The sequence below is a fragment of the Acanthamoeba castellanii genome (assembly GCF_000313135.1).
Source record: "Acanthamoeba castellanii str. Neff unplaced genomic scaffold scf7180000084599, whole genome shotgun sequence".
NCBI classification, from domain to species: domain Eukaryota; phylum Discosea; order Longamoebia; family Acanthamoebidae; genus Acanthamoeba; species Acanthamoeba castellanii.
Genome location: NW_004457442.1, coordinates 571,356 through 586,303, shown reverse-complemented (window position 1 = coordinate 586,303; position 14,948 = coordinate 571,356). Strand labels below are relative to the sequence as shown.

General features: G+C 56.2%; 6 protein-coding genes across 6 annotated transcripts; 5 read left to right on the top strand and 1 right to left on the bottom strand.

The window, feature by feature from the left end:
* Positions 1-249: 249 nt before the first annotated feature.
* Positions 250-5,510, bottom strand: ACA1_060100 (DENN (AEX3) domain containing protein; the record flags this gene model as incomplete). Its single annotated transcript, XM_004339248.1, has 18 exons — positions 250-273; positions 399-587; positions 720-1,043; positions 1,116-1,242; positions 1,395-2,106; positions 2,205-2,286; positions 2,365-2,528; positions 2,626-2,687; positions 2,790-2,881; positions 3,018-3,143; positions 3,233-3,615; positions 3,701-3,866; positions 4,024-4,188; positions 4,353-4,578; positions 4,662-4,739; positions 5,053-5,097; positions 5,188-5,305; positions 5,435-5,510. The coding sequence occupies 18 exons, from the start codon at positions 5,508-5,510 to the stop codon at positions 250-252; spliced, it is 3,159 nt and encodes a 1,052-aa protein (XP_004339296.1).
* Positions 5,511-5,726: 216 nt separating this feature from the next.
* On the top strand, positions 5,727-7,554 carry ACA1_060090 (uncharacterized protein; the record flags this gene model as incomplete). The annotated part of the gene is made up of 8 exons (XM_004339247.1): positions 5,727-5,930; positions 6,063-6,098; positions 6,186-6,350; positions 6,448-6,457; positions 6,651-6,799; positions 6,874-7,107; positions 7,280-7,418; positions 7,529-7,554. The coding sequence occupies 8 exons, from the start codon at positions 5,727-5,729 to the stop codon at positions 7,552-7,554; spliced, it is 963 nt and encodes a 320-aa protein (XP_004339295.1).
* Positions 7,555-8,331: 777 nt separating this feature from the next.
* ACA1_060080 (uncharacterized protein) lies at positions 8,332-9,433 on the top strand (the record flags this gene model as incomplete). The annotated part of the gene is made up of 3 exons (XM_004339246.1): positions 8,332-8,699; positions 8,725-8,782; positions 8,822-9,433. 3 exons carry the CDS (start codon positions 8,332-8,334, stop codon positions 9,431-9,433), a joined length of 1,038 nt encoding a protein of 345 aa, XP_004339294.1.
* A 797-nt stretch (positions 9,434-10,230) lies between these two features.
* On the top strand, positions 10,231-11,037 carry ACA1_060070 (uncharacterized protein; the record flags this gene model as incomplete). Its single annotated transcript, XM_004339245.1, has 2 exons — positions 10,231-10,494; positions 10,534-11,037. 2 exons carry the CDS (start codon positions 10,231-10,233, stop codon positions 11,035-11,037), a joined length of 768 nt encoding a protein of 255 aa, XP_004339293.1.
* A 121-nt stretch (positions 11,038-11,158) lies between these two features.
* ACA1_060060 (RETRotransposonlike family member) lies at positions 11,159-11,809 on the top strand (the record flags this gene model as incomplete). Its single annotated transcript, XM_004339244.1, has 1 exon — positions 11,159-11,809. The coding sequence occupies one exon, from the start codon at positions 11,159-11,161 to the stop codon at positions 11,807-11,809; it is 651 nt and encodes a 216-aa protein (XP_004339292.1).
* Positions 11,810-13,834: 2,025 nt separating this feature from the next.
* On the top strand, positions 13,835-14,827 carry ACA1_060050 (uncharacterized protein; the record flags this gene model as incomplete). The annotated part of the gene is made up of 3 exons (XM_004339243.1): positions 13,835-14,221; positions 14,392-14,469; positions 14,585-14,827. 3 exons carry the CDS (start codon positions 13,835-13,837, stop codon positions 14,825-14,827), a joined length of 708 nt encoding a protein of 235 aa, XP_004339291.1.
* Positions 14,828-14,948: the final 121 nt, after the last annotated feature.

Below are 14,948 nucleotides of genomic sequence, written 5' to 3'. Positions count from 1 at the left end.
CACACCGTTCGCTCTTGCAGTGCTCCCTTACCGCAAGAGAGTTTCATTGTTATTTATTATTTTGAAAATGATTTTATGATTTTATTTCACCAGTCACGGCTGATTGGACAGCTGTGTCCACTGCAGTGTGGGTTTTATTTACACACCAACCACAAGAAGAAGTTCACAGCAAGTGAACGTCCATCATGACCACCACACAAAGAGGATGATCATCACGAGGGCTTCTTGCTGGTTTCTGCAGCCATGGAGTCAAAATACTGCACTGACTTCAAGCTGTTGGTGTTGGTGTTGTTGTGTTACCCGCCCAAACAGCAAATACACAAAAACAACGCGTGAGTCAAGCTAATGGGCCAACACGAATGAGGCGCAGGAAGAGGCAGAGTGGGCGGGGCGTACAAGTGATTGCGGCTGGGGGCGGGGTTGGCGCCCGAGGAGGAAGTGGATGCAGAGGCGGTGGGCTTGTCAAACACGGTGCCGCGCTGCAACGTGCGGCTCATCGAGTCTGGAGAACCACCAGCCGCAGGTCGCGAGGCCGCCGCCACCGGGTTCACGGTGCGTCTCCCCAACGTCGCCGCGCCCTGCTTGATCTGCAACCCGCCGCACACGCACACGCACACGGCACACACGTACGACACGCAACACGGCATCATGAGAGTGAGCAGAATGTAAAAAAAAAAAGAAAAAAATGCGAGGTGCCCGGAAGACTGAAATGTGCGTACGGTTCGTTTGGTGATGGAGGGCGATGAGGAGGTTCGTTCGATGCCGGGGCTGGCCGGCTTGGCCGCGACCGTTGCCCGGTTCCCAGCAGCAATCGACGAGCCGCTGCTCTCGCTCGCGCTCAGCGCCGACCTGGCGAGTCCGGGCGTGACGTCGCTCCCGGCCCGCTCCACCGCCCGGAAGCGATTCGGCATCACCGCCCCGCTGCCGCCGCCGGTACGAGACGGATTGGGGAACGTGGATGGCGGCGGTGGCGGCAGCGGCGCGCCCGCATCTGCAGCCGACGGTGATCGCATCGTCCGCTGCCCCGTAGCTCCGCCCAAGTCCTAATCGCACACACCGCACACGTCAGTGCCGAAGAGAAGGTGGCGGGTGGGTGGCTGGTGGGTGACGAGTACGCGATAGAGGAAGGAGGCCTTGCTGGCCGAGACGTCGTCTGAGTTGGTCTTGTGTTGGGTGCGCGCGTTTTGGATGGTGGCCCGCTGGTTCTGCGGCCGCATCGTGAAGTTGCCCGCGACCACCGGCCTGGCCGTCGTAGCTGACGAAGGCACCACCACCGGACTACGCACTGCAGGCGAAGGCCCACGCGACGACACCGACCCGCTGCAGCACCCGTGCAATGATGAGGAATTCCATGTAAAGAATGTAAGGAACGTGTGGGCAAGATTGGCCAATACCTCGAATAGGGCGAGCCGCCGCTGCGCGTGGTGGCAGCATGGTAGCCTCCGATTTGGGCGTCGTCGAGCGCCCGGATGGTGCCGCCGCCGCTGATGTGGAGCGGCGACTCAGCGACGTAGGTGGCGGTCGGCCGCGCCGGCAGAGCCCGCACGGGTCGCCCCGCACCACCCGACGCAGACGCCGATGACGCCGACGACGACGCTGACGTCAACACTGATGCTGACGTCGATGCCAATGACGACGGCGCGGCCGTTGCCTGGAGACGTGTGCGGATACTGCGATCGCTGTTGGACTGCACCAGCGGTGGCGTCGTCGGCGCAAATTTCGCAGCAGGGGCGGTCGCGTTGGTGGTGGTGGGCGCAGAGGGAGAAGGCGAGGGAATGGCGGGGAGGGAGGAGGAGACCGGCGGACCACGCGGCGGGGTTGGTCGTCGCGCCGGTCGCGCCGGGATCGAACCGCTGGACGAGCCCACGCCCGATGATGACGATGACGATGATGACGTGGCGGCGTGGTGGCCGAGGTGGCTGCGGCCGGTGGAGGGCGATGCTCGGGCGCCGCCGGCAGCAGCGAAGACGGGCTGATGGTGGTGGGACTGGGAGGCGAGGGTCTGGCGCGCGCGCGAGATGGCCTTGGACCACTTGTCGCCGTCGTCGAGGGACTCAGTCAGCAGGTAGTACGCCCGGCCCGGCGTTTGGATCTCCAGGCAGTTGGCTGTGAGGCATTCGAGGAATGCATGCAAACGAACAATGTGAACAATTCACCACACATTCCGCACATAACAAGGCACGTATATGTCGCGTGTAGCGTACGTTTCTTGATGAGGTCGTTATGGCCGGTGAAGGACACCGAGACGACGTCCTTGAGTGCAATCACGCCGGCAGGCCGGGGATCCTGTGGCCGAAAGATTGGTGTCAGCGCACTCGTGTGCGGTGGTGCGTGCGTGTGCGGCGGTTGAAGGAGAACACGTACGCCTCGGCATTTGAAGTAGGCCAGGTGAGTGGGGCTGAGCTGACACCACCGCGAGCGCCAGTTGCCGCGGTTGATGAGCTTCAGCTTAGTCGCATGTCCGCCCAGCTTGGTCAGCGTCCCCTCCATGAGGATGCTCGATGGCGCCCACGAATCACCCGACCCATCTGGCGTGTTGCGTGTCGTGTGTCATGTGTGTCGTGTGTTGGCTGTGAGTAGAACAGCACACGCACGTGATGTGATTGACGAGTGTGGGGGCCGTACCCAGGGACGGCGTTGCCGAAGCGATGGCAGCTTTTTTGTCATTCTCGAGCATCTGGTTCACACTGCATTCGAGGAGTGGCCCAATCATTACAGCGATCTTCTTCTCTCTTTTTCTCGTTTTTCCTTTTGTGTCGTGTGTCGTGTGTGTGTCGTGTGTCACGCACCTCTTGGTGATATCCTCTCGCGAAATCTCTCCGTTTTCGTACATCGTGAAACGGCTCACAGCCTTTCGCTTGTCGCTGCTGCTCATGTCGTCCTATTTAAAAAACATATATTTATAATGTGTGAGAATATCTCTTACATCCACACCACAACAATAATAATAATAACAACAACTCCTGGAATTCAAGTATTGGCCCTGAGGAAAAAGAGGGCGTATGTGCCGCACGTACCAGGGGGAGGGATTGCATGTACATGGTCACCCGCTGCTCGAATCGGCCGGTGTTAAGTCGTTGTGTCTTGGCCCGCTCCTGTACGAACACCTCGAACATTTGCGACTCCACGAACATCTCCATTAACTGCGTTGCGTGTGTCGTTGGTCGTGTCGTGTCGTTGGTCGGTTAGTCCCAGTGGTGAGGATGCCCGACCGGTCGCGGCTGGGTCGTACTCGTCGGGCGTCGGGCGGCTGGTCATCGAGAAAGGCGGCTTTGTCAAACTTGAGCGACGTCTGATTGGTCGCCGGGTCGCGCGACGCCACGATGAACGATCGGTAGTTGCCCATGAGGTCGACGAAAAAGGCGATGAACGCGTTGGCCAGGTTGCGCGCCTCCTCGGGCGACATCTTGTTGCCGCTGCCCTTCTCGCCGCCCTTCTCGCCGCCATCGGCCCCGTCGGCGTCCGAATTGCTGCGGGCCTTCTTGTCCTTGAGCGCCGCCATGCGGTTCTTCAGCGAATATTTGGACTTGACAGTCTTGCACGCGCCCGCCACGGCCTTGAGCAGCGGCGCGGCCACGTTTCCAGGCAACAGCCCAAAGTCGTGCGACGCCGTATCTGTCGCGTACATGCAGCGCATAATAGAATCAACACATACAAGCATGGGAATGCAAGAAATGAGAGAGAATCTATGTAAACATACCGGAGAGGAATTTGTTGCGGTCGATGTCGACGATGGCGACTTCCTCCATGGCGTCGGAGAGTTTGTTGAGCTCGGCGACGGAAGATCGAAGGATGCCCACCACGAACGGCATCGGCGCACAGCAAAACGTCAGCAGGCTCGACGGCAGGACCGGAATGTACACATGCTGCGTCGTGTGTGTGCGTCGTGTGTGGTGTGTGTGTGTTGCGTGCGTGCGTGCGTGCGTGCGTCGTGTGTGTGTGGTGTGTGGTATGTGTGTTAGCTTGGACGAACAGAGCGTGAATCGGCGATGAAATGGACAAGCCGGTTGGTGGGTGGGGTACCTGCCAGGAGAAGGGATAGAGGAGGGCGACGGCGGCCTGCACGCACGAGGAGAGGACGGAAAGTTCATCGGCGATGAAGATCACGCGTCGCTCTACCAGCAGCGACGTGAACACCGAGATGACGTTGATCGCGTCCAGCATGTGCAGCAGCGGCTCGAAGTTGACCTGTGGCGTGGTCCACATAAACGAAACGTCAAAAAGCGAAAAAGCAAAGAACGAAGAACGAAGAAGAACGAAAGGGTCGCGATGGCGAAGGCAGCAACTCGCCATAAAGCGAAGAACGGGGGGGGGGGGCGATGATGAAAGAGCGAAGGGGCGGCGAGGCGTACATAGTCGAACATGGAGTCGGAGTCATCGGGTCGCGTGAAGAAAAAGTGCTCGGGCTTTGCGTCGACGATGGAGCGGACCGTGACGTTGAAGCTTCCGCCGGGCGGCGGGAGCGGCTGGCGGTAGACGGCGTCGAGGAGGACGCTGCAGTAGTTCAGCGAATGTGTGGTGTAGCCGCCGCGCTGGATCACGTGCGACAGGATGGTCGAGAAGATACTGAAGCACGGGCTGCAGCCGGTCCGAAGCAACAAACAAGAGAGGTGAGCACGGCGCACACGCCAAGGCGGGGTTTGTGATTGGGCCAGGCGTACATGAAGCTGACGATGCAGAAGCACTGAGGGTAGCGCTTGCCCTCGCCGGGCTCGAGCATTCTCCGGCAGTAGCCCCACCTGTTGTGTGATGTGATGTGTGGTGTGTGGTGTGTGGTGTGATGTGTGTTGTGTGTTGTGTGTGGTGTGTGTTGTGTGTTGTGTGGCGACCGAGAGTTGTTTTGTGTTAATGGGGATGTCGCAGTTAAGAGAGAAGTGCATCAGGTTGCTGGGCGAAGCCCGTGTTTAGGAAAACCGAAATTAGGAACTAGTTCACGCGGCTCACTTATCATTTAAATTTAAATGCTTGCAACATGTAAATAAATAAATAAATAAATAATGCGACAGCCATAACATTAAATAAAACGTTAAATAAAATGAGTGCAAAGCGTACCGTTTCGCGCCATCGCCTTCGGTGAGCACAAAAGAAAACGTTTCCCTGTGTGCGTGTGCGTGTGCGTGTATGTCGAGAGAGGTCACCCAAAAGATTTTAGGTCCGAGCAGGTGGTGTGCGAAAGCGGGAACGTACGCCTTGACTTTGCTCTTGGGGTACTGCTCGATGTCGGGGAAGCAAAACTGTTTGATGTTTTCCACGAGCGGGTCCTTCTCGCGTCCCGGCGGGAAACACCACTTCACATAAGGCGCCCCTGCAAAATCACAATCGTAACAGAATTAACAAAAAATAATCAAATTCATTTTCACAATAATGCGAATAAAATCAATGAAAACACCACTTCATCTCCCATGATTGGGGTTGTTCGGGGGGGGGTGCGAACCATCTTGGACGGCTACAACGACGACGTAGTCGAACAAAGTGGCAGCAGGTCCCGCTCCACCCCCGGCCGACGCCATCTCCTTTGGCTTGTGTAGGTTCGTGTTTTGCTCCCCACTCCACCACCGCAACGTTCGTCGCCTCAGCCGGCTGCACCTTCGCCCAACCAGACAAATTAATTAAGACACATTGCAATTCGTGCACAAATCCTGCACCAAAAAGAAAATGGGCCATTTCTTTTATATTTTGATCTGCGCAGCATCAGAAATCAGAGATCTAAAGTGAAGGAGACAGACATGGGGTGTCTGGTTTGGGTGGTGGGCACATTGGTGAGCCTGATCCTGATGTCGGCGTGGGGCAGCATCGTGATCCCGTGGCATTGGTGGACATCGCCGGTGGGTCTACTCAATCTCGTGGCGACCCACACTCTGCTGGGCTTGATGGTCTACTGCTACCACGCCACCATCACCACCTGTCCCGGCCGCGTTCCCCACGGCTGGGTACTCACTTCTCTTCTGCTTCGATTATTCAAATCTTCCTATTTTTTATTGCTAGTAGACTGCCATTCTGAATTCATCACAAATAATTAACTTGTAAATAATCGATTAATTACTATAAATATATTTGTGCAGATCCCGGCAGGCGCTACAGCGGAAGCGCTCCAAAAGGTTCGTACTTACCAGTAAATAACGAAAATGCTATTTTATCTAAATAAAATACAATAAATAAAATGGTGACGTGGCGGCCCTGTGCAGGCGATCGAGGAAGAGGAGGAGTACCGGCGGGTGAAGCGGCGACGAGGCCGCGGGCGTGTGCGCGTGTTTGAGAAGGGCGCCCCGCGGTACTGCGGCAGGTGCCAGGAGTTCAAGCCCCCACGCTCCCACCACTGCTCCGATTGCGGCCTGTGCACCCTCAAGATGGTTCGCTCCTTCTTCGTCGCTGTTCAACAGTGGTTCAATGATCGGTGGTTGCTGCAAACTGTGTGCTCACACTTCTTCCCTTCTTCCTTCAACGTAGGATCATCACTGTATGGACTCAGCGTCAATGTTTCGCCCTGTTCGTGTTCATCTCTGACTTCGTGTGTGTGTGTGTGTGTGTGTGTTTGTGTGTGTGTGTGTCCGATGGTGCATCTGGATATCACCCACGACACAGGCCCGTGTACGCTTTCCTCTCGCACATTGTTCAGCTTCTTCGGAGTGCCGCTGAACCTCTGCTTCCAGGGGTGGACAACTGCGTGGGCCAGGCCAACCATAAGACGTTCATTCTGTTCCTCGTCTACGCCATCGTCGGGATGACCTACGCGTGCGTGCTCTTCACCCTCCGGCTCATCGACATCGTCCAGCTCTTCGCCACCATCACCAGAACCAAGGTTCGCACAGCCACCTTAACCACACCACATTCCAGCACCACTCGTGGAATGCACAAAAACTCAACACACCACAGAACGCGGTGCCGGATCCGTTGAGCATGGAGCCGCCGCTGCCAGGCGAGACGGACATGCGCTGGCCCGCCATCCACATGGCCGTGTGCGCGCTCAACCTGATCGTGGTGGTGCCGCTCGTGCTCAGCTTGCTCTGCCTGCTCGGCTACCAGCTGGGCCTGCTGACCGAGAACGTGACCACCATCGAGGACTTTGAGCGGGAGCTGCTCAAGAAGAAGGCCCGACGCGAGGGCAAGGTACGTACCTCTATTCTGATGATTGTGATTCGTCGACAAAGAAACAGGTTTTTGATTGTGATCGCGCCGTTGCATGTAAACACACACACACAACACACACACACACACACAACACACACACACACACACAACACACACACACACACACACACAACACACACACACGTGGAAGACATTCACGTGGACCTACGACATGGGCAACTGGCGCGACAACTGTCGGCAGGTGATGGGGCAGGACATCAAGCGCTGGCTCCTGCCCTGTCCCTCTCTCAACGACCCCGACCTCTCGATGTTGGACTCCAAAGACACCGGTACACCCTGCTCCCTCCGCGCCACACATGTGTCGAGCGACACACACACACAACGCACGGCACTCACCCCATCATTGTGCCCCACGTGCGGACCTTGCGCCAGTGTGAAGACTTGCTGTCCGTGCGCGTGGAGTGACGTGGCCTGCAGAGCTTGGGAGGAGGACCTAAGTCTTGTACATACTGGCGTGGCGCGTGTGCACCGCCACCATCGAGAAACAAACAACGTGTGCGAAAGTTACACCCACTTCACCCTAATTCAATGGTGGCACTATTCTTCTCCCCAAAGCAAACAAACCGGGAGTCATCAATTATAAGAGTTGTTTATGAGTTATGATTGCACGGTTGCTAATCGAACTTTTTTAAAAAAAAAGAAAGAGAGAAGGGGGTGGTGATCGCGTCAGGTGCCTCAACCCTTGCGGGTCTGCCGCTTACACTGTTGGACTACGTCAGGTTTCGAAGTAAATTGAGTTTCTAGTTCAACGCCTTAACCACTCGGCCACGCCCCCGTGCTGGAGGCGGCGGGATTCGAACCCGCGATGGGTGATTTTAGACGGCCCAGCAGCCGGACACTCGAGACACCTCGACCATGCACCACAGCCCAACCACGACAGAGATTGTTACAACCATCAACCAGCCACATGACAGTGTGACAGGGCTAGGCTGACATGTCAACCAGCCAGAGTTTCCAAGTGACAGGGTTTATTATGTGACAGTTCATTCAGAACAAAGACTTCTTTTCCTCTCACTCAGATAGCAGCTCACCTCAATTACAGTTCCAAACTTCAATTGAGCGGTCTCACATTTGACAACCATCACATATGGCAACAACAGACTCTGTGGTCAGGCTGGGTGCAACCCCAGGCGAGGGGGGGGGACGTTTGGCGCTGGAGATTGGGCAGAGATGAAGGAAACAATGGCGCAGATGTCAGCGGCCATCTCACTCTTGGGGAAGGAGGTGAGTGGCCTCAAGGCGAAGTCAGTAGGGTTCTCCTCCATCCTCAAGTCAGGGCCCAGCAGCAAGACCGGCGTTAAGGGCAAGGAGAAAGGTTTGGAGGGGGATGACACCGAAGAGGACGATGAGCTCGAAATGTCTGTCACACCAGGTGATGACTCGGTCCTTGAGGGGGGCATCCCTCAACTGACCTTCCTGGCTCAATCTATGACTGGGGCGGCCCCATCATCAAGTGTGATCGCTGCTGGCGCAGCGCCAATTGAGAACAAGATCAAGGCCAAGGCCACCACCAACGTGGTGGCGACAGCGTATCTGGCGGTGTGGAACTTGTACCTGACACTGGTGGGGCCCAAGATGGGCGGGGCTGGCCTCAAGAGCAGGCGCTAAGGGGAGCCCCTCACAACACACGAAGGTACCCATTCGGCCGGTACTGACCTTCTCGGGAGGAGAGGGTGAGGACGTCCAGCTCTGGATCAAGAAGGTCAAGCTGCGGGGCACACAAGTGGGATGGGACTCCGCCACCCTGCTGGCGCAAGCGTCAGCCACGCTGGAGGGTGCCACAGCACTATGGCTCCACACAGCAGAGCTGGAGGCGATGTTCCAGTTCAACCAGTTCAAATCCAAGCTCATGTGCGCCTTCTCACCATTCACTCAGGTGGAGCTCTTCAAGGAGTACCTCACATGTACACAGAGCAAGAGTGAGAACATCCATCTGTTCTACTTCCGCCTCTTGCTCCTCCAGAAGTGCATGGGACTGGCAGATCTGGATCTTCTGTCATCACAGTTCTGCAAAGGGCTGAAGGCCAACATCTGCAAGGGCATCAACCTCTTGCCAAGCAGCATGCCACTGGTGGACCTACTGGAGCAGGCAGTGGAGGTGGAATTGCAGCTGAAGACCAACCCCAGCTGTGTGACACTGGTGGTGGCCATTGCTGAGGAGAGACCAGGCAGCCTCAAAGGGCTGCAAGGACAGCACATCAGGGCAGACATTGCAGACCTGCACAACAGCATCCAGGACCTGGTCATGTGGATGCATGAGTGTGAGTCAGATGACAAGCAATGATGTTGTTCAGGCAGAAGCATGCTGCAGTGTTTCTGCTGCTGCCAGGTTGGGCATTTCACTCATGACTGCACCATGCCCAGTCTGGTTCCAAGGAGCAATGCTGGCAGTGGTGGCCAGGGAGTGGTGCATGGGGGTACAGATGGGAGGGTGCAGCCCTCAAACTGAAGGCTGGGGCAGGTGTGAGTGGGTCACTGCCCCAGCTGGATGGGGACCCCATGGTGGGTGAGGAGGAGGGCGCCACAGAGTGGGGAAGTGGTGGGGTGAAGATGGAGAGAGTGGTGGATGGTGGTGGTGGTAAGTGAGGAGGTGGAAAGGCAGGACTAGAGAAGGCAGCAAGAGTAGCAGGCCAGGGTGGAAAACACTGGTCAAACACCACACAGAGGAGGAAGAGGACGCCAGCAACAACAGCCCCAGGGCGCTTGGAGCACAGGATGCGTAACAGCAGTGCAGAAAGGCCAAGCAGAGAGGGAAGCACAGACAGGGCACCATGGCAAGGAGGTGACTGTCAGCCAGTCAAGGAGCACAGCCAGGCAACCCCTCATGCATCAAGTGAGGCAGCTGCACCCAAGTGATTGGTGGATGGGCTGGCGTCATCAGTTGCCACTGACACAGTGCTGACTACCACAACCAGGTCAAAGTTTGTCCCCATGACAGTGGAGGTGAGGATCAGGGAGGTGTGTGTGAGGCCATTGGTGGACACAGGCGCAGGGGTCTCATTGATTCACACCACAACACTGGAGCAGCTACAAGCACAGGGCATCAAGTGTGTGGTCCATCAACAGCATGGCGCCAAGATCATGGGCGTCAACAGCAACGAACTCACCACACTTGGATTCATACAGCTGCCCATCTCACTGGGTTCCATGACACAGGCAGTCAAGTTCCACATCATGCCAGCCTGCCCTGCGTCAGTCCTCCTGGGAACCAGGGCTCTGCACAATTTCAGCATCACCATTCAGTTCAAGAGGCAAGAGCTGGTGCTGCCTGGTGGCAAAGCAGTCCCATTCCTGGTCACAGCAGCAACAGCAGCCCAATACAGGGTGTTCCTGTCAGAGGAGCTGGTACTCAACCCAAGAACAGGGACAAGGGTACACACTCAGGTTGCAGAAGGCCCCACCCCATGGACCAACAACAGTGTCAACCTGTTGGTGGAACCAACCAAGTGGGGCAGCGGCCTCAAGACAGCAAGGGTGGCACAAGCATTAGCTGATGGGTGGCACAACAAGGAGGGCAAGCACTGGACCATGACCAATGTGGCCAATTTCTCCATGAGACCAATACACCTGTCAGCCAGCACACCACTGGCCAAGGCCAAGTGGGTGGAGGACAACTGGGTCTGCTCAGCAGTGGAGCCTGGAGCAGTGGAGGGGCCAGGGACCCCCTTTGATGGTGTGGCACCAGGGAGCAAGGTCAAGGTGGAGACCCCTGTCAACAGTGGGATGTCAGAGGGCATGTCCAAGGCGCCCTACCACAACACACTGAGCTGGGAGCCCATGGCCACAGCAACTGCGGTGGACATCAATGGCATGGTCAGCAGAGCAGACACTGGCCTTTCAGCAAATGGAGGTGGAGTGTCTGTGAACCCTGCTTACACTGAATTGTGATGTCTTTGCGCCTGCGCTGCACGCCCCTGGCCAGGTGTGACATGAGGTGCATTGGATTGAGGTGGAGGGCCATCAGCCCATCAAGGTGGCCCCATGGTGTGTGTCTCCCAAAGAGTTGGTCATGCAGAAGACCAAGATCAGGAAGACGCTGGGCGCTGGCGTCATGCACCCATCTCACAGCCCATGGGTGTTGCTGGTGGTCTTGGTCACCAAGAAGGACAGGTTGACTCAGTTCTGCATCAACTACCATGGCCTGAATCAGGTCATGAAGTGGGACAGTTACCCACTCCCACATGTGGATGACATCCTCAACATGCTGGTGGGCTCTGTGTGGAGATTGTCCCTCAACCTCATCTTGGGCTACTGGCAGATCCTGGTACATGAAGATGACATCAAGAAGACTGTGTTTGTGACCTGGCATGGCACCTTTGAGTTCATGGTGATGCTGTTTGGGTTGACCAATGTGCTGGCAAGTTTCCAGAGGGATATGGACATCATCCTGTCAGGCCTCAACTGGGTCAGCACTCTGGTATACATCAATGATATCATTGTCTTCTCTGTCTCGTTTGAGGACCACCTCCAACACCTCCAGGAGGTGTTCAACTGGCTGTGCACTGCCAACATGTTTGTGAAGCCATCCAAGTGCAACTTCTGTCAGACCAAGTTGCTGTTCCTTGGACACCTTGTGCAGAAGGATGGCATTGCCATGGACCCTGAGAAGGTGCACATTGTGCATGAGATGGCACAGCCTGTCAACACCACTGAGGTGTGAGCCTTCCTTGGGCTGTGCAACTACTACTGGCAGTTTGTTCCAGTGTTTGTGGAGGTTGCAGAGCCACTGTATTGACTGCTATGAGCCAAGCCATTCCACGGCGTGGTGTGGACGCCGGAGTGTGAAGTGGCGTTCATACAGCTGAAGGAGGCGCTGACAATGGCACCTGTTCTCACATTCCTGGATTTCAAGAGGCCCTTCTACCTGCACACTGACATGTTGAAGCTGGCCATCAGGGCGGTCCTGTCTCAATGGACAGAGGAGGGTGATGAACAGGTGGTGGTGTACACCAGTTGGCAGTTATCCAAGTCTGAACACAACTACAGTGTGACTGAGTGGGAGTGCTTAAGCATTGTGTTCTGGATTGAGTACTTCCATCACTATCTGCACAGCAGCAAGTTCCACATTGTCATGGACCATGCTGTGCTCAAGTGGTTGATGGATGTGAAGGAGCAATGTGGGTGGTTGGCATGGTGGGTGATGAAGCTACAACCCTACAAGTTTGAAATTGTCTACTGTGCAGGCGTCAAGCATGTCAATGTGGATGCAATGATGAGACCACCCATTGTGAGTGACACAGACATTGTGGCTGTGGTTGGTGAGACAAGGGTGAAGCAGGCAGTGGCAATCAAGGGGCGTGAGTTCATGCAGCGGGTGGTGATGGATCTATTAAGCGATGTGGCTCATGCAGCCACTCATTGAGTGTCTCCAGCACCAGAGCTGGTGGAGGAGACCCCCACAGTGCTGCCACCTGAGTGGCCCCTGGATGAAGAGTGGGAGCACTCTTGGCCAGCCAGTGAGGACTGGTTTCAAGAACCACTTGAGTCAGCGTCAATGAGTGGAGAGCAGAGTAGAGGGCAGGGTCAGCCTGACAAGACTGATGAAGGAGAGCATGGACAGGCTGTGGCTCATGAGGAGGGTGGACAGGCCACTCCTGAGGGCAAGGAGCGCAGATGGGCCGCAGCTCATGAAGAGTGCGAACCGGCTGGACAGGCTGCAGTGCATGAGGCGGAGATGTTGAATCTCATGGTTGACCTGGAGTGAGAACAGTGAAACGACCTGTTTCTGGGGGCAATCCTTGCATTTCTGTCAGGGGAGGTTCTCCCAGAGGACAATGGCTTTGCTTGATGCGTTCGCCTAGAGGCTGAACAATGTGAACTGTTTGACGGCCTGCTATACCATCATGTGTGGCTGCAATGTGGGTTGGCCAGCACGTGCACCCTGGCAAGGCTAGCCATCCCAACTTCGTGCATGGAGATGGTGATGCACATGCATCATGATGACCTACTAGGCAGGCATCTCAGGCGGAACAGGACCATTGTGACCATCAAGCACAAGTACTGGTGGCCTCACATGTCAAGCGAGGTTGCTAAGTGGGTGGCGTCCTGCAAGGCTTGCCAATGACAGAAGGCCCCACAGCAGGGGAAAAATGGTCCACTGCAGTCAATTCCAGCGGTGACCTGACCCTTCAAATGTGTTGGAATGGACCTTATGGGTCCCTTCCAGGAGTTGGACTTGGGCAACAAATGGATCCTTGTCATGATAGAGAATCTTATGAAGTGGCCAGTCATCATGGCGCTGCTGGATAAGTGGGTGGAGACCATGGCGAGGGCTTTTGTCAAGCAGCTTGTCTGCAACCATGGGGCGCCAGAATGCTTGCTGTCCAACCAGGGGCGCAAGTTCCTAAACGAGGTGTTGGCTAGCGTGAACGCCGACCTTCGTGTACACCGCCTCAAGACGTCAGTGTACCACCTGCAGACGGACGGCTTGACCGAGCGATTCAACTCCACGTTACAGAATATGCTCAGTATGTACGTGATGGAGCATCAACACAACTGGGACACCTACATCCCCTACGTGCTGGCGGCGTATCAGTGTTCCATTAACGAGGCGACCCTTGAGACGCCATTCTACTTGATGTACGGTCGAGATCACTACCTCCCCATCGACGTCTCGCTCGGCCTGCCTCGAGCACGATCGGAGGAGGACGCGGGTGACTACTGAAGTGGTCTTGTGGAACGGCTCATGTGGGCGTTCCGAGCAGCCAGGGAGCATCAACTTGAGGCCCAAGAACGCAACTGTCGCAGTTACAATCGCGACAAGACCGATAAGCCGTTCGGTCTGGGCGAGAAAGTCTGGCTTCATGTGCCGTCGGTGCGCAAGGAGCGCAGCAAGAAGTTCACGCGGCCGTGGCGAGGGCCCTATCGAGTGGTTGAGATTCGAGGTGGATTGAACTACGGTCTGGTCAACACGCACAACCCGCGTGACCATCAGTTCGCGCACGTCTCGCGGCTTAAGAAATGGATCGGCCCCACAGTGGACGACGGTGGAACTAGTGGTGCTCTTGGAACTACGATGGAGTTGGCGGCGTTGGGCATGTCGAGTGGAGGCGGCGGCGGCGGCGTCGAGCATGTTGAGGTCGATGAAATCTTGAACGATTGAACTACGGCGCGCGGTCTCGAGTATCTTGTACGGTACAAGGGCCATACCGAACGCCATAACCAGTGGGTACCGGTGAATGACGTGAGCGCGCCGGGGCTCATTTCCCATTTCGAAAGAGGACGCCGGTTCGCGGAGGCTAGCGAGGCGTCACGGACGAGGCAGAGGAGGAAGGCGGGACGGCAGAAGACCGGGGGTCGGGTCTGACGGTGGGAGGGGAGGTGTGTGACGGGGCTAGGCTGACGTGTCAACCAGCCGGAGTTTCCGAGTGACGGGGTTTATTATGTGACGGTTCGTTCAGAACAAAGACTTCTTTTCCTCTCGCTTGGATAGCAGCTCGCCTCGATTACGGTTCCGAACTTCAATCGAGCGGTCTCACGTTTGACGACCGTCACAACGGCGACCATCGACCTGCCCTGGCTCAACCAGTCCACCCTCTACGAGCCCCCCGTGCGCCTGTGGGGTCACCACCTGGTGCAGAACGAGCTGGTGGTGGTGCGCAAGTTCAACGAGGTGGGCTACATCGACTGGATCGAGAACCTCGTGTGCTTCATGATCGAGCCTCAGGTCATCTACTGATCGCTTCCCCCACCGAAACCTCTTTTCCCACAAGCCTACTTTTTGATTACATTGTTGCTGTTAATTTTCATATAAAGAGGGTAAATGGTTCACTTGCTATGCTCGAATGATGTGGTAGTAG